The sequence below is a fragment of the Prinia subflava genome, chromosome 4, assembly GCF_021018805.1.
Source record: "Prinia subflava isolate CZ2003 ecotype Zambia chromosome 4, Cam_Psub_1.2, whole genome shotgun sequence".
NCBI classification, from domain to species: domain Eukaryota; kingdom Metazoa; phylum Chordata; class Aves; order Passeriformes; family Cisticolidae; genus Prinia; species Prinia subflava.
In genome coordinates, this window is record NC_086250.1 from 49366978 (window position 1) to 49394489 (window position 27512).

The 27512-nt window shown below is 43.0% G+C and overlaps 1 protein-coding gene and 1 long non-coding RNA gene across 2 annotated transcripts; one reads left to right on the top strand and one right to left on the bottom strand.

The window, feature by feature from the left end:
* Positions 1 to 7045: 7045 nt before the first annotated feature.
* LOC134550231 (uncharacterized) lies at positions 7046 to 9752 on the bottom strand. Its single transcript, XR_010080284.1, has 2 exons — positions 8877 to 9752; positions 7046 to 7479 (listed from the first exon to the last, which is right to left on the bottom strand). It is a non-coding gene; the product is annotated as an uncharacterized LOC134550231 (long non-coding RNA).
* CAV1 (caveolin 1) lies at positions 7836 to 26957 on the top strand. The gene is made up of 3 exons (XM_063396712.1): positions 7836 to 7997; positions 8675 to 8839; positions 24599 to 26957. The coding sequence occupies exons 1-3, from the start codon at positions 7968 to 7970 to the stop codon at positions 24938 to 24940; spliced, it is 537 nt and encodes a 178-aa protein (XP_063252782.1). The 5' UTR covers positions 7836 to 7967; the 3' UTR covers positions 24941 to 26957.
* The last annotated feature ends 555 nt before the right edge of the window (positions 26958 to 27512 follow it).

The window sequence follows — 27512 nt, forward strand, 5'->3', positions numbered from 1 at the left end:
AAGAAAATACAAAGTGCACTCTTAGACTTTGGGTAAAATATTAGCTGCTTGGCAAATACTCTTACTTTGTCCATAAAAGGAGAGGAAGGAAGTATAAATATTTACAGGCTCTCCAATACTCAGGTGTGAATCTGCCCCAGGCAACTCTGGCTGGCAAGTATTCTCAGGATTTTATGGTTCTGACATACATCCTGAAGGTCTGGCCCAGCGTATACTGTGAATACCTCCCAGCACTGTTGGACAACAGGGACTGAATGGGAACTGGCACTGAACTGTGCTCTTCGATGGCGGAGCAGGTCTGTCTCCAGTTTGTTTAAAATGTGGACAAACTGTCCCAGCTGATCCCTTAAAAGCAACTTACAAATGAGAATTTAGGCAAGGGAGGCCAGAAACAGTCTCATTGTCTGCAACAAATGCAGGAAAATTTACAATTCAGATTATTTTGATGCATCTCTGTGTCTGTGGAATTGGGAAAATGTTATTGTTGATAACAAGAGTAGACTTTCCATCATCATGGTAGAGCATTACAAATAATAAGTGTGAGATGTTCCAATTCCAGCCTGTCTCTTATTACTGCAGACCTTAGGTCTACAACCATGAGCTGGAAACTCAGTTCTGACTTGTAAAATATTTCAGCATCTTGTTTTTCATGAAGATCACAACTAACATACAGAACTTACCCTGGATTTCTGTTTATGGACTTCTCAAATTTAATTCACAGAGAAGTTTAACCTGCCTCCTTATGACAGCTGTTTCCTAAAATGCTCCTAATCTGATTCTGGGACTTTTATATTTGTATCTTATCTTTCATCACCCTTGTAGTTCACCATTTAAATTGAACTAAATTCTTATCAGAAGCTTTGATGTATTAGCAAATGAAGAGCCTGTTCCCACCTATCCAAAAAGTTCACTTAAGCATTCACTGACTAAAAAGTTCAGAACATCCCTGCAGCTCTGGGACCTCAGACCACACACTCGTATGAAGTGGAAGCCAAAGAATGGTAAGTCCTTTATTTTTACAGGGTGTGATCATTCCCCCACCTGCAGAGATAAAACTATTGCTGTTATTAACTCTTCTAAAAAAACATGGAAAAATACATCTGTTTGAGTTTTTTTTTTTTAATAAAAATGCAAATGGAACAAGGTCAAACACCAGACACTTTACCAGTGTTGTCTGTCTATGCTCATGAAAATTAGAGTTGAAGGCCTCCAGAGATACTGAACCAGCAGCTGGGCATTAAAATTGGAGGTTCTTTCTTCGTGCAGGGATTTACAAATTAGTCTAATTAATAAAAGCTAATTGTAGCTTGGTGACACTAATCTTCCTAAGCTTATTGCAACAAAAGAAAAATGTCTTCTGAGAAGCAATTCAGAGGAGCTAAGATAGGTTCCTGCTTTGAATCATCCTCCAGAGAAAAGAGTCTGTACTGATTAATGCAAAAATATTGGGCTGGGCTTGGCTTGGTGTCGTGGTTGGGGGGGGAGGTGAATTTTTCCAGGGAGATGTGGGCAGTCCAATCAGTGATCAGCTTTTCTGCTAACACCTGGATTGGTCACTCGGAGGTTTGGACACGCCTCTGAGGACACAAAGAGTTAAAAGCAAGAGTCTGGGGGGGGTCGGCCTCTTTTCGGATCCTGGTTTTCAGCAGAGAGACGTCTCAGGCCTCCTTCCCCTGCCCAGCCACGAGGCTGGGTGGGGGAGGGGAAACACGTGGTCGGCTCAGGTAAGCCGGAGCCCCCCGGGGGGGGGAGAAGAGAAGGGACAGGACTGGAACTGAGCTGCCCCGTCCAGGATGGAGGGGTGGAAAACTGTGGAAGTGCCTTCTGTGTGTGCTCACCCCCCTCCTTCCCCCCCAAACTCCAGGAGAAAGTGCCGAGCCACGTGGGGGGTTTGCGGAGCCTGGGAGTGCCTGAGCCTGCAGCACCCTGCTGAGAAGAAACTGTTAACCCTTGCTTGGCAGAAAGAAACTTTTCTTAGACATTGATTCTCATGACTGGTGGTTTTCGGAGAGAGGGCAGCGGCCTGGGACCGAGATGATAAAGCATGATTGGAAGGAACTCGATGGAAGAATGAGAGGAGTAGCCTTGGAGCTGGACGTTTCTTGCATAATGTCAGCCATGGACTGAACTTGAGTCTCTTTTGAACATAAACTGCATTTTTGGGTGGATGCAGCTGCCCCTTGCTTTTGCTACAGAGACTGGCACTTGAAGAGTTGGAGCGAGCAGAGAAAAGAGGGGGAGGGTGAGGTGGCGCCCTCTGCCCTTAGGGGAGACCTGCTCCTGGAACCCCGGCCCCTGGGTAAAAAGGGGAGAGCTCGGCATGCAGCATCCTTAAAAAGCCCTGTATGTATTTTTGGCCTATGAGACAGCGGTGAGAGCGCTGGACATAGCAAAAAGAGAGTGTCACCTTAGCAGACTTCTCCGGGCGGTGCTATGGGTGACATGGAAACACATAAGGGGTGGACCCGTGTTTTCTGAGGAACAGTCTGTGGTGCGAGAGAGACTCCTCTCTCCCTTGCTGAATTGAAGATTAGTTTGTTTTTGAGTGGTGATTGTTTAATCTAAAACCCAAGAGTTGGTCTTTGAAGAGTGATGGGTGGGGAGGTAGAGACTGGGGGAAGAAATGTTCTAAGAAGTTTTTATTTCTGTCTCTGTGTGTGTTTAAGAGTATTTCTGTCCCTGTTCTTATGTGATTAATAAAGTTTTGGTGGGTTTTTTTTTGTTTTCAAGATTTAAGCCTGCTCTGCTCTGTTCCTGATCACATCCCACAGGAGTTGTTAGAGAAAAAACATATATTCATGGGTGCACTAACATCTGGCCAGTGCTAACCCATGACACTTGGCTTCTTTGCTCTGCTACATGAAAAACTGTATTTGCTGCAGAAATTGGGAAGGCCAATGGAAGCAACTAGAGCTTCATAAAAGTAGTGAGGCAGGTTCTTCTCTACACCCTTCTCTCACAACTGGATGCCAGGGGTGATTGTCACCGGTGTTAGATGTCCACTTTTGGCTGCTGTATAGCCTCCCCTTCCAACTGCAAGTGGCAGAAAGAACCACCCCTTCACGTACCACTGAATCAGATCCTGCTTAAGACACTCAGATGGGATAAAATACAGAGACTTTTATTTCAAACACTGAGGAAAGCTTGTCTATTTTCCAACTGCCTCAGCTCAGTAAGAGCTGCCTTTTAATCCCATGTACCTGATCTTGCTTTTTTATTTTAGGCTATCAGAACTATCTAAATTATCAGCTAGGGTTTACCAGGCAATGCTTAGGTAGAGAAGCAGAGTGACAAAAAGCCCATCCTACATAAGGCTTAAGGAGTGGGTATTTAGGTCCCATTAATGAGACTAGTTCTCATAGTCTGACATTTTCTATAAAACACAGGAACATTTAATAATCCATTAGAACTGGAAGAATGGTACAGAACAGTGTTGATATAGACCACTGTTCATGGTCCAGCTCAGTAGTTTTCAAGGTATTTGATACTGCAAAGGGTTGAGAAATGAGGGACTTGGTTTGCACAAGGTCTTGCAGAATTAAGTTTTCAATCTATTTGCCTCTCCAGTCAAAGCAGTTACAAGCTATCTTGCTAAAGACCTACAGGGGCTAGCTCTTATAAAAGATGTACACACCTACTACAGGACTGAGATGAGAAAAAGTCATGCATTTTGATCCAGAACTGTAATCCCTGCCCAGCTGCCACCCAACCAGGAACATGTCTGAACTCAGAAGGCACCTCCCTTTCCCATAACCCCCCACAGTACCTACAGTTTTACTTTTGTCATGCCCAGAATTGCCCTTATTTGAGCAACCTGGCATCTTACTCACCTGTAAGACCAGTCAGAACCCCAAAAGAAACTGGGGCCTTAGACTCCTTAAAATACACTTAACTGCACATCAGCAGAATAAGATACTTCCCAAAATACACTTTCCCAGGAGTGAGTCCAAATGTAGTGGCACACCTCAGGCAAAAATTGATTTCAGGTTTCTCAGGTGTTGGTCTGAGTCTTCTAGCCCTTAGGCTATTGTGAAATGTTTTATGGCAGGATCACTTTCACATAAAATGAAATCACTCCTGTCTAGAGGCCGTGAGAAGGAAGGAATGTGAGAAGAGCTACCCATCTCTCTGGGATAACTAATCCTTGGATTCCAGGCACAAACAGGCCAAATACCAAATGCATACCTAAACCTGCAGCCCTGTATACTGGGGGTGAGTGGAACCCATCTCAATGGAAAAGTTATGATCCAATTACTTACACTTTAAAATACAGAAACGCTCCAGAGAGTTGGGACAGGATGAGCACCATGAATCCTCCAAGACTATAAGTCTTTAAATAATGGAATGAGGAAAACATTGGCCTGCATGTTAAACCTATCCTAAGGCTTCTTATCATGCAACAGAGTGAGAACAGTAGTATGATTGCTAAAAGTTCGATACCAACAGCTCTGGCAGCTAAGCTTTCCATCCAGAAAAACATACAAAACTGCACATGAATGATGTGGTTAAGCAGTTGAACACAAGACACACAAAAAAGCTATGATCTTTCACTCCTAAACCTCAGGTTTTTAAGTGCTCTGCATAAGGCAGCCTGTTCATGGACAGCCTCTGTTACCTGACAGCCTTGTTGCTGTTGAAACTATACATAAAGAAAACAGTTTGCCAGGGCTGATTTTGATCTTGCTGACATTGGAATATATCAAGAGTATTGCTAATACCATAACTGGAATAACTACACAAGCTTAAAATACAAAGAGGGGGTGAGGAGTGGAGAAAGAAGGAGTATTTGATGGCAGACAGTGAGTAGTCATCCACATTCAGTTGAGCTTCATGACTCATTTTCTGACAGTTTTTGAGGGATTTTGCCCAATCCCTTTTTTTTTTTCCCCCACTGGCTTCTGGGAATCCTACCCATAACAAAACTTCCTCTCCTCAAAATGGAAAAAATAAATCATAAATTGCACATGCTTTGCTCCAGGTATAGAGCAAGTTTTCAACTAAGGCAATCCCAAAGCTTGACATTTCAGTTAAAGCAAGATCTTGGAGCAATAAAAACTTTTTAAAATTAGGTATGACATGCCTAAGGCTGGTGTGGTGAAGAAAGGCAAGGAGGGGCCAACCAAGGTGGCATGTAGTCCTGTTTAGAAACTGACCTGGACTACTAAAAACACAGGATACCTCCATGAGAAGACTGGCTGGCATTCCCAAGGCCAGCTTGAGTGTCTACAATTTCTGCTAAATTCTGGCCACCCCTGGATAAGCCATTCATAGTAAGGGGAATGGAGCCTTTGCACTTCCAGAAGATTTCTGCAGGCCTTTACCCAGCCTTTTCTCATTGAAATAGGGATAATAGAATAAATAAATAAATAGAATAATTACAGAACTCCTGTGTGCATCCATGCCAGGTCTCTAGCTGTTGAGTTTGTGTGCATTTCTCATACAGCAGTGCTTGAGGCAATGGGCCATGGCTCCACCCCTCTCCATCTCAGCAGGGGTAACTTGCTCACTCTTACTGCATGGTAGTACCCATGCCTTTTTCTGAGTAGGCTGTCTTCTTGGCATTCCAGCTCAAGAAAGCACTGCTAATGTTGTACAGGCCCAGGGATCTGCCACCAAAGTTCTTTCACCTTAACCTTGAAGGGGCTGAAGTAAGAGAAAAGAAATGCCCCTCTATATTAGGGCCAGAAATGCCTTTCTCCCATAGGCCTTTGTAACAACATGCTAATGTCTTTTAGGTTGTATTATTCTATCAGTTTGTCAGTTGATGTCACCCTCGTTCAGCCCCCGTTTGCCATTAGGTGCCTTCCCTAGAATGTTCTTCCTTCCCTTAACCCCCATTGGCCCAGTTTCACTGCATTGCTCCACCCGTTATGCTTTTGGTTCTCCCAGTTCATAACCACGCCCCTGCACCATTTTATCTTGTCCCTACTGGCCCTTGACACTCAGAGCCACCCCTTGTGCCCCGTATTTAACCCTGTGCCCTCACCTCCGTGGGGTTCCTTATCCCTGGGCTCTATCAATGCTGTACCTTGTTTCTTTCTATAATAAACAGGTACTGGATCTCCATATGAGGACCCATTCCTTTGCCTAAGTGGTTGGTCATTTTTCAGCAGTGTGCTCCTGGCCCAGAAGATGCAGGTTGCTCTCCAGGCCTCGTTGTTGCATGCCACAACATAATGTGATGGTTCATTTTGCTTTGTATGCAGCTTATTCTGGAATTCATCTCATAAAACTTATAAATTCCACTAATGTATGATATTCTTCTAGCTGCAGCAATGTTGTGTGATTCAGAAATATGTTTTAAAGGGGACTGTGGTTCTGAAAAAACTATTCCAGGATCAATTCAGCATTTCAAGTTAACAAGTATCTCTCTTTTTTTCTTTTTTTTTTCAGTAATCCTTGAGATACACAGTAATACTGAAGGATGGATCAAAATGTTCTGATTCATGTGCAGGACAGTGACTGATTGAAGAATTTTCCTAGATATGAAAACAAAGAACTGTCTTGCAGGTTTTTCAGATGGACAGAAAACTTGCAGAGTCTGTGTCCTTCAATACACTCACTTAACTCCATATTCACTCTCAAAAGCTTGGACAGACAAAAATATTCCAATGGTGGCTTAATTGAATTATTGCATCAATAAAAAAGTTACTTTTAAACATTACAACTAACTTGGAAAGTTGGAAGGCTTCCATCCAAGGCATTTGTTCTAAAGTTTACGAGCAATATAAACTAAAGAAAGTTGACTGCTAACTGATGTATCAGCAACACATGTCCATGTGGACTGCATTTTCAACAGGTGCAGTTATTTACATTTGTGGTGCCTACATCCATCTTAGCCAGAGGCTTCTTTGAGGTCATTCTCTATTGAAGTACCAAAGCCAAATATACTGTAGTTAGGAATTCCACTTCTGTTGCTGCAATTCTGTGCTAAATGGCATAACACTAAGGTCACAATTTTTCTGTTAATGTTATAAATCTTTCACCATAGTCTGATTTCCTAACACAAAACTAATGGCTGCAAAAACACACACACACACAAAAGTGAAATAAAATTAATTTTTTAGATGTATAGTGATGCTGCAATCCTAACCTGATCCATCTTGAATATGGTGATGAATGTTTATATTTATAGCATTTACACTACGTATGCCGCTGAGCTTACAAAAGAATTTGAGAACACAGCATGGCAAAACAGTGTCGCACCGTTCCCCCTTTAAAAATTAATCCCAGTGGTTAATATGCATGGCCGACATGCGTGGATCAATCTCCTCTCGGGAAAAATACAGCAGCGTTAAAGTGCAGAATTGTTAAATATCTGCATAGTTTTGAAACGAACCAGTAGAGAAAAATCTCTTTTTCTTCATCCCAAGGATATCCAAGTTTCCACAATTGTTCCTGGAGCGGCGACGCTTCTGTGTAAACTCTTGTCAGTGCCGGGAGGGGGGAGCCCCGCAAACGCCTCGCTGGCCCTGGACGCTAAACACAACCAGAGTTTCCATCTCATCACGGCTCCCTCGCCCCCCACGTCTTGCCCAGGTGGCTCTGCCGCACGCAGCCACAGTCGCCCGGCACCCAGCGGCGGGGTCCCACTTTCGGGGGTCGTGGGCGGCCGGGGCGGGGCGGCCGAGGCGGAGGGGACGCTGTCCCTCTCCCTGTCGAGCCCATGTCTCCGCACGGCGTGGCCCAAGCATCGGAGTCCCTGCCCGCCATATCCCAGGTTACCGGGGCAGGGCTGTTTCCCCTCCCACCCCCGGCGCTCCCGGCCGCCCTGCCATGTGCGGGGCCGTGCCGCCGCTGTCATCCACCCCAGGCGGAGGCAGGGAGCCGCCCTGGCCCGCGGCCAGCCCTCTCCGCAGCTACCTCCCCCGGCCGGCCGCTCCGCAGAGCGGAATCCTCCTGCCTCCGGTCCTGCGAGCCACAGGGCACAGTAACTCGCGGCAGAGCCGTCAGCAGCCCGCGGCAGCATGTCCGGCACCAAATACGTCGACTCGGAGGTAGGGCTGCCATGTGCGGGGCAAGGGGCGGGGATGCTGCCCCGCGGCCGAGTACCTGCAGCGGCTCGGGGCCCCGGGCTCCGTGGCCCGTCGGAGGAGCGGGGCGGCTCGGTGCACAGAGGGCACCTGCGGGCAGGGACAGCGGGCCCGGGGCAGCCGGGGCGAGGGGGCGGCTGTGCGGGAGGAGCGGTATATGGAAAGTACTACAGAGAGAGCACCGGGATGGAGAGCGTACGATGATGGCTCTGCATGAGGGGCAGTGTAGGGGGCCGGTGTAGAGAGGACAGTGCGGTGAGGGCGCCGTGCTCAGCTCAGCGCAGCGGGGCGGTAGGGCGAGGGGAGGGCGCTGCGCGGGGGCCCCGGACGCTCCCCGCCGTGCCCGCGGGCCCGCGCCCACCCCGCCGAGGGGCCGCTCGCTCCGCCCTGGGGCAGCGCCGCGGGCCGGGGCCGCCTGGCGGCGGGAGCGGGAGCCGGCGCTGGCACGGCGGGGGTGTGGTGTGCGCCCCGCGGCCGCGGTTAAATAGCCGGGCCGGGGACGCCCCGCAGCCTGGATCCCGCTGCCCGCGGGACCCGGGGCCGCCTCCCCAGCCCGCCCTCTGCGCGGCGCGGACCGGCCCTGCCCTCCGTGCCTCATCTGGGCTCTCCCCTCCCGCCCGCGCTCCCTCTGCTCCCCGCAGGGCTTTCTGTACACGGCGCCCGTCCGGGAGCAGGGCAACATCTACAAGCCCAACAACAAGATGATGGCAGATGAGCTGAGCGAAAAGGCGGTGCACGACGTGCACACCAAAGAGATCGACCTGGTCAACCGAGACCCCAAGCACCTCAACGACGACGTGGTTAAGGTGAGGGGCCGAGGCGGGACGGCGCGGGGGGCAGTACCGAGTCCTGCAGGATACGCGGGCGCTGTCGGGGCGGCTGGAGCCCGCGAACCTCATCCCTCCACCTGCTGCAGGAGGGGACGGGCGAGGGGCTGATCGCTTTGGGTTGGTCTTTTTAAAGAACAGGCGGAGTGGGCAGGAGAGAGGCGGGCAGCGGCCAGCGCAGCCGTGCGAGGCTCCTTGCCCCAGTGCGGAGCGGGGCCGGCCCCGTCCCGGGCTGGCCGCGCTGTCCCGCGGGGGTCCCGGCGCGCTGTGCCGGAGGCAGCTCTGCAGCCGGCCGGGGGAGCGGGGGATGCCTTCCGTGACCTTGTGTAACACCGTCGGAAGGATTTTTCTTCCCCGAGGCGCGCACAGGGGCAGGGCGGGGAGATGTCACAAACCAGATCACCCTCCCTAAGCCTGGTGGGTGCAAAATCAGAGATTCTTACGGCAGTTGGATTTATGTCCTTGTTCTATTTTTTTCTCTTTGGTGTTTTTCCTTCCTTCAAGAGATGATAAGCAAGCTAAGCAAAATCTAACTGTGCCCTTGCCTAGATTTTTTGTTTGGTTTTATAGACCAGTTTGACTGTTTTGACAAGTCAGGGTCGATGGAGATTTTTGCTTGAAGTCACTTCAGTCAGAACTATCACAGAGATAGATTTTCTTGTAGACAAAGATTATATACAGACAAATTTATATAGTCCATGTTTGTTACAAATGAGAGTGTTTGAGATCACTTAAAATCATCGGCAAGAGTATGAGCAAAAGTCAGATTTAATATTAAGCAGCAAAGCAAGACAAGTTCATTGGCAAGATTCACTCTACTACTTACAGGACAGCCAAGGCACACCAAGGGAGAAAAAGCAGCAACAAAACCAAACAAAATCCAGGTAATCAAAACAGAAATGAACTGAGAACTGTCCAGTGTGTGTGTGTGTGTGTGTGTGACCTAAGACAGTGCAGGCAAGGATAAAAAGGAATAGGGCCTAAAAGCTTAACAACACTCCAACTTAACAGTGCTTAACTTACACCTTAAGCCTAACAATTTAACATAGGAAAAACACTTACCTTATACCTAATTTATAGCTTAAACTTAATTTATAACTTAATCTTAACAATTTACAGAGAATAACGCTGAAGAGCATTTAACCTGACTTATAACTTTGAAGTTATAGTTAGCAACTCAGCAGAAGAACAACTTAGCTTATAACTTACGTTTAACAACTTAGTGAAAGAGCAATACTTAACAGCATTTAAGTAAGTTTATAACTATAAATTAAGCCTAACTTACTTAGATATCCAAGGTACTTAAACATCTAAGAAATCAGTATTTCTCTCAGATTTGCTGTAGCATATGTGCAAGGAGATGCACATAGACAGGAACCATCAGTACAAGCAAGGTAACTGTGAAAAATTTCCCCCAGAGGTCAGTGAAATACTCATTTTGGATGCTTTTGCACCTCCAAATGGGCAAAGGATTGGGCCTTGAGGAGTGTGCATATTTGCCCAGGATACTGCTTATTTTGGTGCTGTTCCATAGGTGAGGCTCTGAGAGGCATCCCACTGAGAGGGAGGTTGCTGGTTGTAGCCTGCCGCAGTCCAGGAGAGCCCAGAGGGTCCCATTCTGGACTGCTCTTTAGAGGGTTGCAAGAGAAGAGGCTTTAGCCATAACAATGTTTCATCCTGGCCACAGTTTGGGACTGCACTTTCTCTGAAAGTGTGAGAACAGGAATGTTACACCATTCAGGCAGGAGGAATATTTTCCAAGACTGGTCATATGGACAACAGCAGCTTGTTAGCAATTCCTGGGAGCGGTGTTTCTGATAAGCTCCAAAAGAGCTGAGCTCAGGTGGTGTTTTCAAAGCCAAGGATTTCTCAGATCACACTGCAGCCTGGAAAGAAGGAGAGGAATACACCACCGCAGTGTGAAAGCTGAGGATGTTGTCATCTGGGTTTGTCAGACCCTAGGAAAAATGGGAGCTGCCCAGTCGTAGTGGGTGACTAAGCCACTACTGGCTTCTTCAGTGGCCAGCAGTGTCAGAGTGTGTGCAACTCACCGTGTCTGTTGTAACGAAGATCCGTTAATGAAAAAGAAAAATACTGCATTGTCTCCACAGAATCAAGAGGGTGAACTCTGGTTCCTGAATGTGTATTTGCAAAATAATTCATGCTATGTACAGTAAATTCAAATTCCAGACTTCAACAAAATTTGAAAGTGCTGAGTATGACAAGCCATGGTCATATTGCTGGATCCATGGTAAGAATTATCCCTCACAGCAGCCTGCATCTTTAAGAGGAACTACAAAAATGAAAAGGCATAAGATTTTTATTTGTTTAGAAAAAATCATCTGTGTACCTAATGGTACAAAACTGCCTTTTAAATACATGATTTTAAGAAGGAGAGAGCAGTCCTTTTTTCTTCTGGCCATGGAGGAGCAGCTGAGTAGACAGGGAATGCCAGAGCTCCTGAACAGCACTGCATCACAGTTTATTGCGTATGTCAACAGGAGAAGTCCCCAGAGCAACCAAACCTTCTGAGGATGAGTCATAGCCCCAAGCAAGTCGGAATCCTGGTGTCCACAAACCTAACCTAATGAAAGAAAGACCCTGATGGGAAGAGAGTGAGACCACTGACAGAAAAAATACATAATGGACTTAAAAGAAGCTGAGACCTACAAAGCCTGTCCTGCTCTCTCACTGCCTCCCACAGAGGCAAGGATTAAGGAAGTTTGTAACATTCCGTCTTCTAAAGTAAACCTGGAGAATAATAAGTATAGGAATGGAAAAAACAAGCTTTTCAGTTTGTCCTTTTGAAATAATTGTGGACCAACACATTCACTGAAAAACAGCAAACAGCCAGAGTACCAGTACTGCCTTAATGTCAGCAAGTGAGCTCCTGGCAGTGAATAGTCACATCAAGACATAGGAATATACCAAAATGAATTTGATGTTAACGAGACAGGATCCATTTTACATCATAAAAACAGCAGTATTTACACCAAATGGCATTGTAAATTAATATTTTCTGTTTTGTCACAAGGATAAATAAAAATAACTTTTATTTTAAGTATTTCATAGATAGTCAAACCTGCAGAGAAGGGAGAGGCATTTTGCCACAATTTGCATTTATATGGACCCTGTGTTCAGATTCAGTCTATTAGACATAGCAATGAAGTTCACACCCAGTACCTAGGGGACAGGCTTGGATTGAGGTGAAATTATACAGATTCAGTTCCGGCCTTAGCCATCGGTCTGTAGTCCCCTTCTGACATGCATCTGCCATTTGTACTTTGGCTGCAAAACATCCAGGCAGAATGTAAAACTGACTGAAGGAGGCCCTGGTCTTAGGCACTGAAAGTCAGAGAAAAAAAAAGTGTGTAGGACTCCTGTAATGCCAGAAGTATGGCTCAGTCTGAGCTCAGTTTTGTTTAGAGCCATTGCATTTTTCTAGATTCAGAACTTTCTGCTTTTTAAAATGCTATTTTATGCCTTTCTTGCCACTTGACTATGAGGCACAACAGCATGGAAACAGGGGACAAATCAGTCAGCCATGAAATAGAAATGATTAGACAGAGAATGAGGAATCTGCTCTGTAAGCAGCTCTCTAAAAGGCCTCAGTGTTGTCTGTATTCAAATACTTCCCATAGCACATTTTAAAAATAACCTTCTCTTGTGAGAAGCAAGAGCTGTGTTCCCTTGATTTGCAGCCCAGAGCATCTGCCCAGCTTCTCCTGCAGCAGATATGTAGTGCAGGCAGCATTAGGGTTGGGATCCAGGCAAGGGGCAGGAAGCCGGTCAGGATCCTTTTATGAAAACCAGACACATGGAGCAGCTTTGCATCAAAGCTGGAGGTGACTTTGCTTATGGTTTTTCTTTGAATTAACTACCAAGGGGAAGCTTAGTGCTGGGAGGATTCCAGAAAAATGGGGCAAATGACAGGATTTCTGTTTGGAGAGGGATGTGAACACAAGGCCTTATGGAACCTGAGGTATGCAGAGATGGAAGTGACAGGTCCGAACTGGAGAAAGCACAATCTACTAAAAATCACCAGAATTTCCTTTTATTTTTCCCCAGTTTTTTCAGTGGAGGCCAGGAAGGAAGCATTTTCTTCCTCACACAGCTGTCCTCATACATCACCTAGACAGTGGGAGAATGTGCACTAGTGGTTCCATTCTTTCAGGCACTGCCTTTCTGAAGGTAGTCAGGCAGGAGGTGAGGAGGGAATCTACCAAGGGAGAAACAGCCTCTGTGCATGTGGGAGCTCTCAGGAGTCATGGTGGTGATTGCTAGGGGTTTGCCATAGTTTTATCTGTTTCATATGTCCTTCCCTGGACAGTTCTGCTCTTGGACTTGTGTTCCACAGGGTTTGTTGTTTTTGGGTTTTTTTTGTGATGAGACACAACAGAGTGAAAAGATAATTACTTTTTTCTGTCATTCATTCCTCAATGAGCCAGGACTCACATGAAGATGCCTGAAGTTCAGGCTTTGCTCTTCTTGTTTCCCAACACATTATTTGTGTTTTTGAGAGTATGGCTAAATTGCAGCCTTCGAGTTCTGGAATTCAAACTTTCTCATCATATCTGTGGTCAAGCCTGCACAGAGTTTACTGAATTTGGAAAACACAGAGGAGGGAGCCAGTTCTCCTGCAGATTGCCCTTCTCACTAACTTCTTTGCTCCTTGCTGGGAGTGGAGACAGACCTTGCAGCCAACCCTGCAAAGTCTAATCCTTTCGGACCACTGAGGACCAACTGTGCAGTCACACCTGCAGCCAGCTTACAGTTTTTTCCTACAGTGATGTACTAGGAAGAAAGGCCTGGTCTACCATCCAGAATGTAATTATTATTTTGTTTTAAACAAGTGGTGTCTATCTGCTGTTTGTTGTACAGGAGTCCATTTTGTTCTGGAAAAAAAAATTCCAGTGCTTGGCTAAAGATATGAGGATGCAGAGCTTTTGTACCAAGTTTCAAAAAGTTACATATTCATGCCTTCCACTTAAAACTAATGCAGTTGAGGGCAATTCAGCTTACTGCAAGGAAAAGTCTGGAATTTTTAGTCAGATGTTGACAAATACTGTAATACTCTTATGTACTCATTAGGGAGGAAAGTATTACTCAGGCATGTTTTTAAAGCTATTAGCAATTTCTGCCTCTGAATAAAAAGAGAGGGTTTTTCAAAAGCAGTTTACATTTTTGTAATCTTTCATGATTAAGGTCCCTCCCTGTTGTACTGAGCGTAGTGTAAGATGCACAGAGAGATGACTGGCCAGAGCACTTCCCATCCCCACACCTGAGAACCTCCTGGAAGGAGAGCAGGTGTCACTGCATGCTCTTTCTGAATGGGAGACCTAAGGTGGGCTGTCACTCAGATGTGACAAGCCTGAGAGGAATGCAGATCTATTCTTCAGCACAGTAAAAGGAGAGAAAAAACAGAGCTCAATCAGGTGCTATTTCTGAAATAAGGAATTAAGTGAAATTTAATGCAGACCCTTTTTCTTTGTTTTTAGAAATTGTTAAAAGCCATGAGAACATAGATAAATGTCTATGTTAAAAATATCCATATAAATATATAGATACATGAATATATGTGTGTGTGTATGTGTTCTAATCCAGGCATGTCACCTGGGCTCTTGCTATTGGCAGTGACCAAAGTGAGATGCCTCTGGAGGCAGGTTCAACATCACAGTGTTTATCCCGAACCACAGGACAGGAGAAGCAGAGCTCTCAGAGGGCATGTTTGTCCCAGTTGCTGGTACTTGTAGCCTAATCATGACACCTTACCTGTGCATAGCAACTACATAAATGAAGTGGTTCTGTAATGCTGTGTCCTATTAAGCTATGGCATTTAGATTTAAAATGCAAGAAAATTCAAATGTTTGACTTCGGCTACCCACATGATCCAGTTCTGGTTCAGATATTTCTTCCAAGGCTAGTCTAGGAGTACGAGATTAAAAACCTGAGTCCTTGTTAATGCCAGTTTATACAAGATCTGAGCAAGGTTTTAAGCATTCTGAAAAATAGTTTTATTGCACATTAATTAGGAGTTCTCAGACATGGGATTTCCGAATATTCGTAAGATTACACCTAATAATGGCATCTGTTCTAATGAAAGCTTCTTTCTCAAAAAGATGTGTTTGCATTTAAAGTCATGGTATAATTAAAGCCTCATGCACAGCCTTCTTGCTTGGCATGATGAACATGACTCATATCTCCATGGAAAAATGTTCATTTGATGGTCATGGAGACAGAGCAAATGATTCAGCATGGCTGTTTCTTTTGTTAGAATTTATTGGACACATCTCAGATTCAAAAGAGGCAAATACTTTTCAATTCTCATAACTTCAACAGAATTTAGATCATATGTTAGAAAATGTTAAGAATAATTTGAAATGATTGTACAATTTTTAGACTGTGTGGATAGAAACACTGTCTTCTGTTGCGTAGAGTATGAATATCTGAAACAAACAAACAAACAAAATTGAAATGCAGAATCCTCAGGAGGAAAAAGGGATGATTGTGTACAGTAGAATGATCTGCCAGTGAGGTCCCCAGTGAGGAAATTTGATCCTGGTTGTATTTTAGGCAACAGAAAGAAGAAAATACAAATGAACTTTGGTGATTCTGCTAACGCTTTCAGTCTCTGGAAAACTGAAGACATATAGTTCTAAGCTAAGCTAAGTTTGTATTTCCCACAGCTCTCAAATACCCTTCTCATAGACAGCAGGATGAAATCTAAATAAGTAATTGATTTTCTGATTTTTTGATCCAGAACTACCATATTTCTTTCCTAGACAAATGACAGTAATGAAACCCATCTTGGACTTTAAGAGAGTTGGTTATTTTGAACATGAAAGAGAAATTATGCCATCTAATTCTGTTTGACTTATTGGAGAGGCAGGTTTTACCCCATTAGTCTCTCAATATTTTCTTGACAGATATCTTAGGAAAATGTCTTTTGATAGTTTTTTAAAAAATTGAACTTTATGTAGTATCATTCTTGTCAGAAATTATTATCAGATTAGCAGTCAAAAGAAAAAATAATTTCAGTGCCACTGTCCCCATTTTAATGAGCTCATGAATTGATAAAATATGATTTTATTCAAGTTGTACGAGCTGTGTTCTAGATGTTAGTGGGGCTGTACAAGGGTGGAGTTTGTTTGCAGTTAAACAAATAGGAACTGATAAATCCAACTTCATAGATAAGAAGTGAGAAGACATTCTCACAGCTAAAGGTGAAAGCATCACATTCTCTGTCCAAATTCCTGCTGTGCTGAATTTATATTCTGAGTTCCAAAAAAACTAAGGGAGTCTCATAGATAGATTGCAGCATGTCCTCTTTCAACTTTGAAATCCCTTCTTGGAATTCAAACAGATGCTACAAAAAAATAATCAGTTTTCCCTCAGGATCAGGGATCTATCTCCTGTAGAGCTCAGCCATAAAATCATCAGCTGTTTTATGAAGTTCAAGTTCATCATAGAAAGGTTTGGGTTGGAAGGGGTCTTAAAGATCATCCAGTTCCAGCCCCCTGCCTTGGGCTAGGATGCCACCCCCTAGATCAGGTTGCTCAAAACCTCCTCAGCCTGGCTTGGAACACTCTCTTAGGAATTTCTTCCTAATACCTAGTCTAAACCTACTCTCTTTCAGTTTAAAGCCATTCTCCCTTGTCCTGTCGCTACATGCCCTTGTAAAAAGTCCCTCTGTAGCCCAGTTTTACTGTTCTAAAAGCCTTCTCTTCTCCACACTGAACAACCTCAGGGCTCTCAGCCTGTCTTCACAGAGCGTGTGCTCCAGCCCTCTAATCATCTTTTTGGCTCTCCTCTGGACTTGCTCCAGCAGGCCCACGCTCTTATCTTGGAGGCCTCGGAGCTGGACACAGCACTGCAGGCGGGGTCTCGTGAGAGCAGAATCACCTTCCTCAGCCTGTTTCTTGTGATGCAGCCCAGGGTGCTGTCAGCTTTCTGGGCTGCAAGCCAGATCGTGTTGAGCTGCCCATCAGCCAACATCCCCAAGCCGTTCTCTCTCTGCAAGGCTGCTCTCAATCTGGTTACCACCCGCCTGTATTTGTGCTTGGGACTGCCCTGACCCAGGTGTAGGACCTTTCATTGGCCTTGGTGAGCTTCATGAGGTTCAGAGGTGCCCAGCTCTCCAGCCTGTCAAGGCATCCCTTTTCTCCAGCCTGTCATCCCCACCACACAGCCTGGTGTCATCAGCAGACTTGCACTCAATCCCATTGCTGTTCTCATGAAGTTCATGACAAGAGCAGAACTGTATAATAGCTTGATTTTTATGAAATACTAAAGAAATACCCTATATTTAAGGCTCAGTAACTTAAGCTCTTCCATAAGCAAGACAGCTTTCTAACAGTACAAATGCAGGGGCAAGGGTTTTTTTAAAAGGAAAAGAGAGGCAGCTGGGCATCACTGCACACTCACTGTCAGCAATAAGCATGGTTCAGGTAGAAGTGAGGGGGAAAGGTGAAAACAAGTTATGCAGATTGGCAAAAAAGGATTGCAGCAGCTAACAGGAGTGCTTATCAGTAGTATACATAGTCAAGAGTCTCTTCTCTTTAGACTTCCTTTACAAACTATAAAGAGAAAAAAGTAGTTTCCAGATCTAAAACAACGTCCAAAGGTCCCTGTCTCTCCATGCACTAAAGAGTCTGAGGTCACTACATTTCCACTTCACATTAGTGCCTAAATTTAGGAGAGATAAAGCTAGACCAAGTTCTAAAAAGTTACACTTAATAGCAGTTTATTACCTTAATAGCATATAAGCACACAATAACAAAATATAGATCTATCATATTCATATTTACTAGATATAATTTAAAATATAAATCCCTTTACATGATGTCTTTACTTTTATTAAGGTTTTTGGATTCAGCTTAACTCCAGACACTACTGAAATAAAAGAAATGAAAGAAGAAATTCCTGTTATGTTTAGGGTAGTCAAAACTTCACACTGGTGTTCATGTTCATAAATATACCTCTTTAAACATACGGACAGGCAAATGTGGATATACATAAATGTATTAGGGTTCTTTGCTAAAATATCTGTGTCAGACAAAGAACTGTGGAACATGAACCAAATAATAAAAACAAAGAAAGCTTCGTAAGGGTTTTTCTTTGGGAAAACTGCAATAACCTCCCAGCAGCCCAGTTTCCATGGAGGAAAACAGCAATTTTATTTTCTGACTGCTTACTCCAACAACATCAAGATATTTGTCAAGGAACTAGCTGACATGGCATCCCCACCTGCACAGGAAGTTTTGCTGTGTTGCAGAGTGCAGATTTTTCCTTGAAACTGCTTGTCTTTCCTTCTGCCAGCCTGTGTTGGAACAGGACAGGCAAGTGCTTCAGGAAGAGCTCTCTGGAGAGCAGCTGGTCGCTGCAGTGCTGGCCCATTGGCATCAATCACGTTTTTCTCACAAGTACTTCCGCAGATTTCGGTGAGCCTGCCCGTCTGATGAAACAAAGACCATCAGCAGGGCTTTTCTGGTGTGTCATCAGCACGGGCCCGGAGCAAGAGGTCGTTCTCTCAGTAATTAGGAGCAATCTTTTTTTCTTTTTTTTCTGTGACTTTCAGTTTGTGAAATGGTGATCTGCAGTCATCCCCTTTCTAAGTCATGGCATCGTTTACGTTTTCATAATGCATTTGAGTATTTGTGTGTGTGCAGTAAGAGTCATTCCTGACCAGACTGGTTTTCTTCTTTGGCTACAAGAGTGCAGTCCTTCAGTTCTACTTTCCACCATGAATATCCTTGTTTGTTAAAGCATTGTTTGCTTTTCTGGCATTCTCTGGAGCACTCAGGAAAGATTCACTGTTTCCATTAAGAGATCTGCCAGCAGAGCACTTTTCTTGGCATATTGTGGAAAGCAGGCACAGGGAGACAGGAAAGGTAAAGCAAATTCATTGGTCAGTTTGTGCAAGTAACTGGGGTGCAACAGTTCTGCTTGCTTGTTTAGGCTTTCGTTCACTTTGGAAATATTTGTTTGTAATTTTTCTGCACTCAGCAAGCCTTACACAACAGCTCTGGTCCTAGCCATCTGCAGCCATGGAGATTTTTTTTTTTTTTTTTTTTTTTTTTTGCAAAGGAGCAACTGTTGTGCCCTGTGATCTGGCCAGTCCCCAGAAGAACAGTGTGCTCTAAAGACAGGGTTCGAGGTTGACAGGCAAAGGCTAATCATGCTGCAGCCCAGCCTAGAGGAACTCCTGGGGTTCCCTTGTTAGGTGCTTTCCACCAAGACCAAGATTCGAGGTGATTTCTTGTCTTGTGAGGGAACACAACATTGCTAGATGTTCATGTTTTGTAGTCACCTGTGCCTTAGCTCGAGGTCTGTATAAATACTGTGGAACAGACTGAGTTTTTGCTTTAGTGAACACCTGAGATTACCTAATGTTTGCTGTTGAAACCTGATTAGTGAAGAAGAAGACCGTCTAGGAATCACGAAGCTCTTATGTGTTCAGGAACAAAATACCAGCTTTCCTACATAACTACAAGTAAACATTTGCCAGATGGAGATAATGCAGTGCTCCTAGGGAGGGAAGAGAGAACAGCAACGTTCCTCCTGTAAGTCCCAATAACTCCCCATCCCCTTTCCTGCAGATTCAGTAGAAAGAATATAAACTTTTTCATCGTGTTCCGTTAAACCGTGGCAGCAGTCAGGAGCAGCATCAGCATATGTGATAATGTGGTATTCCAAAGGATCATTGAAATACATAAATGCTTAACTGGCATCAGTGATTTAACAGAAAGGGTGTGAGGTTATTTCTTTTCTTTCAGCTGCTGTGATGCCTTTCTTCTCCAGGCACTGTAACTGGGAATTTTTAAGTTCCAAAGAGTATGTGGAAGTGCTAAGGTAGTAATAATCTCATATGCCCACACATTTTCTTATTTTTAGTAATGCACACCACAGCCTTCTCTAACATAAGAACAGTGTTCATCTGTCCTTAACATCACCTCCCAAACATGACCCATGCCGTAGAAAGGCTTGTCATTTTGTGATACTTTATACATATTCTTATGTTAAATGCTTCTTTAAAGGACATTGAATATATTTGGGAATTTTACAAATTGCATTTTTTACAACAGAAAAAATACCATATCTGCCTCATGACTTGCAAGGACATGATTTAGTACAGTGAAACAATATTATACTTACTGTCTTGCAATCAGGGAAAAGCTGTTTAAAAACAGCCCAGGGTAAGCAGTATAAACAATTTCCACACTCTGGGCATAAAAATAAAAAGAAAACTAGATTATGACTCTTTCCTGTATACATTCAGCCTAGATTTTAGCCCTGGTCTGGCAGAGCATATAAGCATATTCACATCAGTGGGACTTCACATTTTTCATGTTGTGTGCCTGTTTAAGTGTTCTGCCTGATTGGACATATTAGTGATCAATTGATAAAGATACAGTAATGATCTAAGGCTCCTTTTACTAACTCCCAAGAGATATTGAAAGCACACAGAAATATAGCCATTCCCAGCACTTGATGGGTTCCTCTGGAGTGGAGTTGGGGTGGTGCCTGTCAGTGAACTGTGTGCTGTGAGCACAGTGGCCACATGCAGCTGCCACACACAAAGATATGAACCATGATAGTTACAGTCACAGAAATGTAGGTCAAAGCCTAATGCTCGTAGTCTTTATAATTTTTTTCTGACAGATCAAGCGTTGTAACTTTTTCTATGTAATGAATATTACAAACCTCAAAGAGAAGCACACCTGGTAAGTAGGTGATTAGAGCCTGGCATTTAATACACCTTTTCAGCTGGCCAGCTTCTGATACAGAGGGACTTGAAGTGACAAAGTCAGCAGGTGAACTAATTTCATACATGTGGCATACATTATTGAGTCAGATGAAAACTTCACACTGTTGAGCTTTATTAATTAATTGTTCTGATCTTTAAATAGACATTTTCCTTCTCTTATAAATAAATCTTGTAAATAAATCCCATACCATTTCCCTTTCTTGTAAATAAATCTATTTTAGAATCAAAGCAGGTTCCTCAGTTTCCTGATAGAAGTTTAATAAACATGTGCAGAGCAAAAGAAGCTGCATTAATTCTCATAGCAGAATCAAAGGCTTCAAGCAAAGTAAAAACTGGCTTTACCAAACTGAATAGTAGGAAACAAGGAATAGCTGAAGTCAGGAAGTGCATTGTAGGCATGGAGCAGGAGTTGATAGTGTTTAATAGTTTAGTTTGAAACAGAAGGCTAGAGCAAGTTATTAGCATCCTTTAGAGGGTCAAACCAAATTTCCTGTACTTCTCTCCTGTTGCAAATGAACATGCATGTAGTTTCAGTAGCTTGGCAACTGCCTCAGTGTGATTTCACAGCACATCCTGACAACTCTGGAGGAACAAACTACACGAGGAACATGCAATCTACTAACCAAGACCTATGCACAACCTGAGAAAGCCTTTAGGTAGATAAAATGAGAATTCACAGATCTACATGCACATCATGCTTTGACGAAAGTGACCTTGAGAAAAATACCCTAAAAATGCGGTCTTATACTTGCAAGACAGTTAGATTAATTACCAGAAATGACAGTATCTTTCTTCATAGGCTCATAATTCTGGGCACTTCTCTTTCTCCTGTCAGTTCTATTTTTACTGTACTTATTTCAGTTGGACACCTTTTATCAGTCTGATGACACTCACTGTCAGTGAGTGCTACTGAACTAAAAACCAGAGGAGAGTAGTAGGAGGGACTGAGGAGGGAGTGAGTAATCCAAGTATGTAAGTGTAATCCATAACAAGGCAAAATGCATCCCGTCACCTGTTCCTCCTGTGGCCTGTGGAGAACTGATAGAACAAGTTAAAATCAGGATCCTTCATGGGAGTGGTTTAGTGCAGGAAGACTCTGAGTGATAGCTCAGGTCCTGCAGCATAAGGACTTACCTGTACTGCGTGAAGAGTGAAATAAATAGTGTTTCCCAGGCTGTGGTCTGTTAGCACATGAGTAGCAGAGCCCAGACTACCTCAACTCCTTGCCTGTTGTTATTTAGACACTGCTGCAGGTGAGTGTCTGGTTTTGGACAGCACCACAGAGGTTCACGTGCCAGGCATAGCTGGACTTTCTTGGCAGGTACATAATGTTCTTATGTTTCATAATGTTCTTACAGCTTTTGGGAAGATAACAGCTTTGTTTTAACACTATATTCAGCAAAAAGTTTGAGTTGTCAGGCCATTTTTCTGTCTTTTCACTCTCGAGTTCCCTTATTCAAACTGCAGTAATGTGAAAGGGAATTTGAGGAACAATGAAATGGGCAAAGACACAGTAGTGTGACATCAGCTATCATTGCTACAGGGCCATGTCTTCTACTTCTGTGCATTGCTAGAAACATTCTGAGAGTTTTTGAAACTGCTCCAAGAAACTAACCTCTTGATAATTACTGGTGTCATGAATACCTCGCTATTATCTCACAGACAGATTTATTCCTGAGTACTTTTAGGACAACTGTGTATGACTTGAGCTGGGAAATCCTGACCAAAGATTTATCATAAATGTTCTAATATTAGCATCATCTCCTGGAATGAGGACAGGGCTGTCCATCTGGAAATGTTATATGGCATGATTCTTCTGTCAGCTCCCCAGCTCTTCATGGACATTTTGTTGAACAAAACAGGCTAAAAATATTAGTTACTGATAATCACAATTACAGAAAGATCGCTATTTGATTTGAAAACCAGTGAGTTTATTGGTTTCCATTTTCCATTTCATTACAATGAATTATTTTGAAAGTAATCAAATTATGGGCTAATCTTACTATATATTTTTGAAATTCTAGAAAATTCACATTAAACTATGGCTTCATTTTGCATGTCAAAAATGCATAAAAGTAGGTCTCACGTGGCTAAAATAAAAATGCAACCATAAAAAGGCTGATGGAGCTCAATGCAAATTTGTTTGCCTTATGAGATCTAATATTTCCCTTATCAGCCAGTTGAAATAATACAAGGTGGACTCCACTACAACTGAACTGAATAAAAAGACTTCAGATATGACACTGGCTAGCACTCAATGCTTTGAACCTCTATGATGGCTGTGTTACCTTTGCCAAGGATTACAGCATCAGCTGGTGGGAATAAATTGACAGAAGTTTTAGAATAAGAGGGCTATGCTGAACAATGTACTTCTTAAGTAGTAATATTTTTTAAGAAGCAGCTTTCTTTTGCTTTCATCATCCTGGGTTTTGCCATCATATGGATATTTTTATTATCTGATTTCATGGAAAATGTTGATAATAAGCCAGGAACATCCATTCACTTTGAAAATGAGGTAACATGAGATGAGTTTGCTTTTGAATAGCTGCAGAAACAGATTGTATAAGTATGCTTGCTTATGTATTCTAAAAGGAAAATCTACTCTGGCAGTGCAGAGTCTGCTGTGGGTTTCTGTGCAGATTAAGTTACAACTCAAATGCTACCTTCAAGTGTGATGGTAATGATGAAGATGATGAATATCCATCTCAAAGAATGACTTTCAGATCACTAGAACCTAGTTCAGAGTAGCAGAAAAAGAGGAGGTTTGTAATCTGCATGACAGGATGTCTAGAGAGAAGCACTGGCAGAGAGAGTAATGTGAATATGTTCAATTAAGCCAACCTGGTGTTAGGCATTCAAGGTGTTGGATATCACAGATAATTCAGAAATTTCTTCTCAAGGACTTTCCAGCTATTCACATAGATTGCACCTGTACATTTTGCTTGTAATTATCTCTTTTTGTTAAGGAAGCTGGAAAATCCAGTGGTTTTATAATATCTTCCTCTTTGTCAGTTACTTGCATCTGGAGGTGATAAAAGTTTCAGCAGGAGAGAGGAATGAGTGAAGAATTGTTAGGTAAATTTTAGGTTAAAAGAAGTTATTTTGAGCCTTTTCTTACAGTATAAGGAGTATTTATCCTGAGTATATGTATATTCACCTTCTTCCAGCATGATAAGGTGCAATTGTCTGAGTTTCTGGGGCTGCTGGCCCATGTCATACTTACCTTGCTCTTGTAAATCTTCACTTTTGGCAGCATTATTATCTCAGTTTGGGATCCAGTCCCAGGAATGCAATTTCTTTTTCTTTCATCTGACTTAAACAGCCATTTATTTCCTTGCGGAGGAATAGTCTTGTTATGTTCTTTCCTGTTGTTTGCAGTGCCTATACAATTGGTTGTGCTGACTACATTAAATATCCTGCATTGTGGGTTATATCAAACATGACTGTGTGACATGGAGCTGAACCATCATTGCAATTCTGTTAATTTTCTTATAGAAATGTTATGACAATTAAGCTTCCTGGACAGCTCAGTATTTCAACAGAGAGTGCTAAAATATGCCTGTTGGAATGCACTGCTTCCTGAGGTGACCTTTTGAATGATTTATGAATAGTCAAAACTATGAAATACAATTTTATTCACCTGTTTTGTGCCTTAAGTAGGCCATAAGGGCACTGCATACCTTAGGGCTGTAGGAGATGAGGAAAATATATTCTGTTTTGTGGAGAACTCCATCTAGATGTCTAATTTTGAGCTATCATTGAGGCTCCCTGCTGGTCACTGGGTAAAGGTCACTGAATATTCATGACTTAAATCATGGGTTATACCAGGTTAACTATGTGGGGATGTGGGAAGTCTGTGCTTCGTGTTTGCAGCAGACTGTGGCTCTCCAGGAAAGGTGTTTGTGGAACACACCCTCGATGCAAATGTCTGACTTTGACTGACTGACCTGACTTTGTGTTCTTTGCTGCAGATTGATTTTGAAGATGTGATTGCTGAGCCAGAGGGGACACACAGCTTTGATGGGATTTGGAAGGCCAGTTTTACCACCTTCACTGTAACGAAATACTGGTTTTACCGTTTACTGTCAGCAATCTTTGGTATTCCCATGGCTCTCATCTGGGGCATCTACTTTGCCATTTTGTCGTTCCTGCACATCTGGGCGGTGGTGCCGTGCATCAGGAGCTACCTGATAGAGATCCAGTGTATCAGCCGTGTCTATTCCATCTGCATCCACACGTTCTGTGACCCGCTCTTCGAGGCCATGGGCAAGGTGCTCAGCAGCATCCGAGCCACAGTGCGGAAAGAGATCTGAGGGACAATCCGAGGAGAGCCAGCAGCCTAAGAAGGGGTGAAGGTTTTGTGGTTTTTTGGAGTGTTTTGGTGCCAGTTTTGTGTTTCCCAAAGCAACATACAGCAACTGGTGGTAGACTGGCCCAAAACAAAGAGTCACTTGCTCAGTTTCTTTTTCTACTGTTCATTCTTACTGGACTACTTGCCTTTTTTTTCTTTTTTTTCCTTTCTTTTGCCTTTCTCCCTCCCGCCCTTGGTCTTCATTTTAAACTAACGTTAAAGGGCTATTCTTCCATGCCAGCTGCATATTATTTTGCTGGCTGTTCAGTTCAGAGATTGAAGTGTTGTTGGATGCCTTTTTATCTACCCTTCATTCCTTGTGAGGTAAATCTACAGCGATACTGAAGAATGACAAAAATGCTTTCCAACACTATAAAGCCATTCATTTTATTGTGGCTAAAGAGTGCAGAGCTATCACAGCAGAATGAACGTGACCAGCTGGCAGGTTTTAGCAGAATGTTCTTTTTCAATTGGATTGTCAGTTGACTGCAGCTATTTACAGTCATGGTCAGATACTGTGCAGTATGAATAAATTAGTTAAGTAAACATATTACTGAACTAGCATATGTCCTGAAAATTTAACATTTTGTCAGGCTGGAGACATTGACATGTAAAAGCTTTGGTCGGTGCCTTTCTGTCTCATTCTGTCTTGGAAGTTTGCATCCAGCAATTTCTCAACCTTTGCTAGGATTGCAGAAACAAGCTGCATTTGGGAGCTAAAACTGGTCATTACAGAAATGTTTTCCTGACTGTGACTTATGACACATCCCTTAGCAAGCATTTAGGTGCCTATCTCATTGGCATCTGGGGTATTTTTGCAAAGTATTAATATAAATGTTCATCACAGGTATGCCAGAGATAATCCTGTGTTAAAGGAAGAAGGAGGGAGTGCCAAACAAAAGCCACAGGAGGCCGGGGTGGAGCTGCCCCTGGGAGAAACTTTCCTACATTTTTCAAAACTTCCCTATCAGCAGAGGTCGGCCTGCCTGACTGACTAATCTATGACTAGCACATAGATTGTTTTCAGGATGCTTTGCTGAGTCTAAATGTATCCATCACAAGAGATGCTTTAGAATCTTCACGTTTGTGTGTTGCTTTGTTCATTTTTAGCTGAGCTGCCACATCAGGAAGTCTTAAACAGAGGGTGTTGTGTGAAATTACCATGTTGCAAAGTGGAAGGCCTCAGCAGTGGGGCCTTTGCAACATGTTCTAATGCTGTGACCTGCAAGAGCTTTCTGCCCTCATGATAGTACTGTGTTCAGAGATGCTCTCTGCATCCTCACTGGTTTGTGTGAAGCATTTGTAAAAATGGTTGCAAGGCTAATCAGCTTTATTGTAAACCAGGCTGGGGTCTGAGCCTGCTCCAGCTGGAATCTCTAGCAAACCAGTTCTTGCCCTGCAGGAGTGCAAAATTTGTCCCTTGGGATGAACATGGAGCTGTCTGGTACACCTTCAGCTTTTTTATTTAGCGCTGATATTTCACATATTGCTTTACCTAACTTGGAAGTGCCTTCCATTCTGTTTCTGCCAAAGCATTGAAAACTTTAGGAAATGCTGCATTTTTAAATGGGGGTGGGGGAGGGAAAAGGGGAAAGGGTGCACAAAAATTTACAAAGCTATTAACTACTATTTGCATTTAAAACAGACACTGGTATGGATATAGTTTTATGTTTTTCTATGTACATAATGAAGAGTGTACTATTATAGATTTTTTCAGTATTAAAAACAACCAAGTTGTAAACAAGAAATATTTTATCTTTTTGTGAGGAAAATCACTCTGAAGAAAACCTTCTTGATTTGCCATATAAATTGTATATCCTGAAAGATGTCTGTTCACTTAGAGTTCTTAGTCCCTAATCCAAATACATTGCTTATCAAAACATTTACATTACTGGTATAAGCTTACAGATATAACTGACACCTTTTTTAAAAATTCTGCATGTACATTAAAGACTACAATAAAAAGATGCTTAATGGTAGATCCTGTCTGACTTCTTTTTCCTTGAAAGTCATGGGTAAAAAATACACAAAAAAATGTGTACAGCTTTCTTTGTCATTCCAGTCGAAACAGGATTTTTCCTAATAAAAGCTCATTAGCCTTAGTATTTAATGTATGGAAATAGGGGAATGACAGCTTTTATTTAGCCGTGTATAGACGTAACTTGTGACAGGACAGTTCATTTCTATGGGTTTGTTGCACAATACCTGTCACACCGTTACACAAAAGCCCAACAGAACATGCTGTTATGAATGTTCTAAAAATCTGTTAACTGTATTTTAATGTTCAGCTGGCAGATACCAAATAAATGTAGTCCATCCTGTGTTTTCCAATAGCAGAATGGTGTATTTAGCAGCACTTAATAGGCCAGTGGTAGCGAATAGTGTGTTGAATTGGACTATCTGAGAAAATGCAAAATATTGTAAAAGTAAAAGGGATGTAATCTGAAGGAAGAGCAAATATACCTTCAGTTTCCAAAAATATCTTGTTTTTTCAAAAAGCCTGATCTATTCAGGCTTAACTATTTATAATATCA

Coding starts and splice junctions, on each gene's coding strand:
- CAV1 (XM_063396712.1), top strand. CDS start 7,968: ATGTCCGGCACCAAATACGTCGACTCGGAG. Junction 7,998..8,674: donor CCAAATACGTCGACTCGGAG/GTAGGGCTGCCA, acceptor TGCTCCCCGCAG/GGCTTTCTGTACACGGCGCC. Junction 8,840..24,598: donor TCAACGACGACGTGGTTAAG/GTGAGGGGCCGA, acceptor TCTTTGCTGCAG/ATTGATTTTGAAGATGTGAT.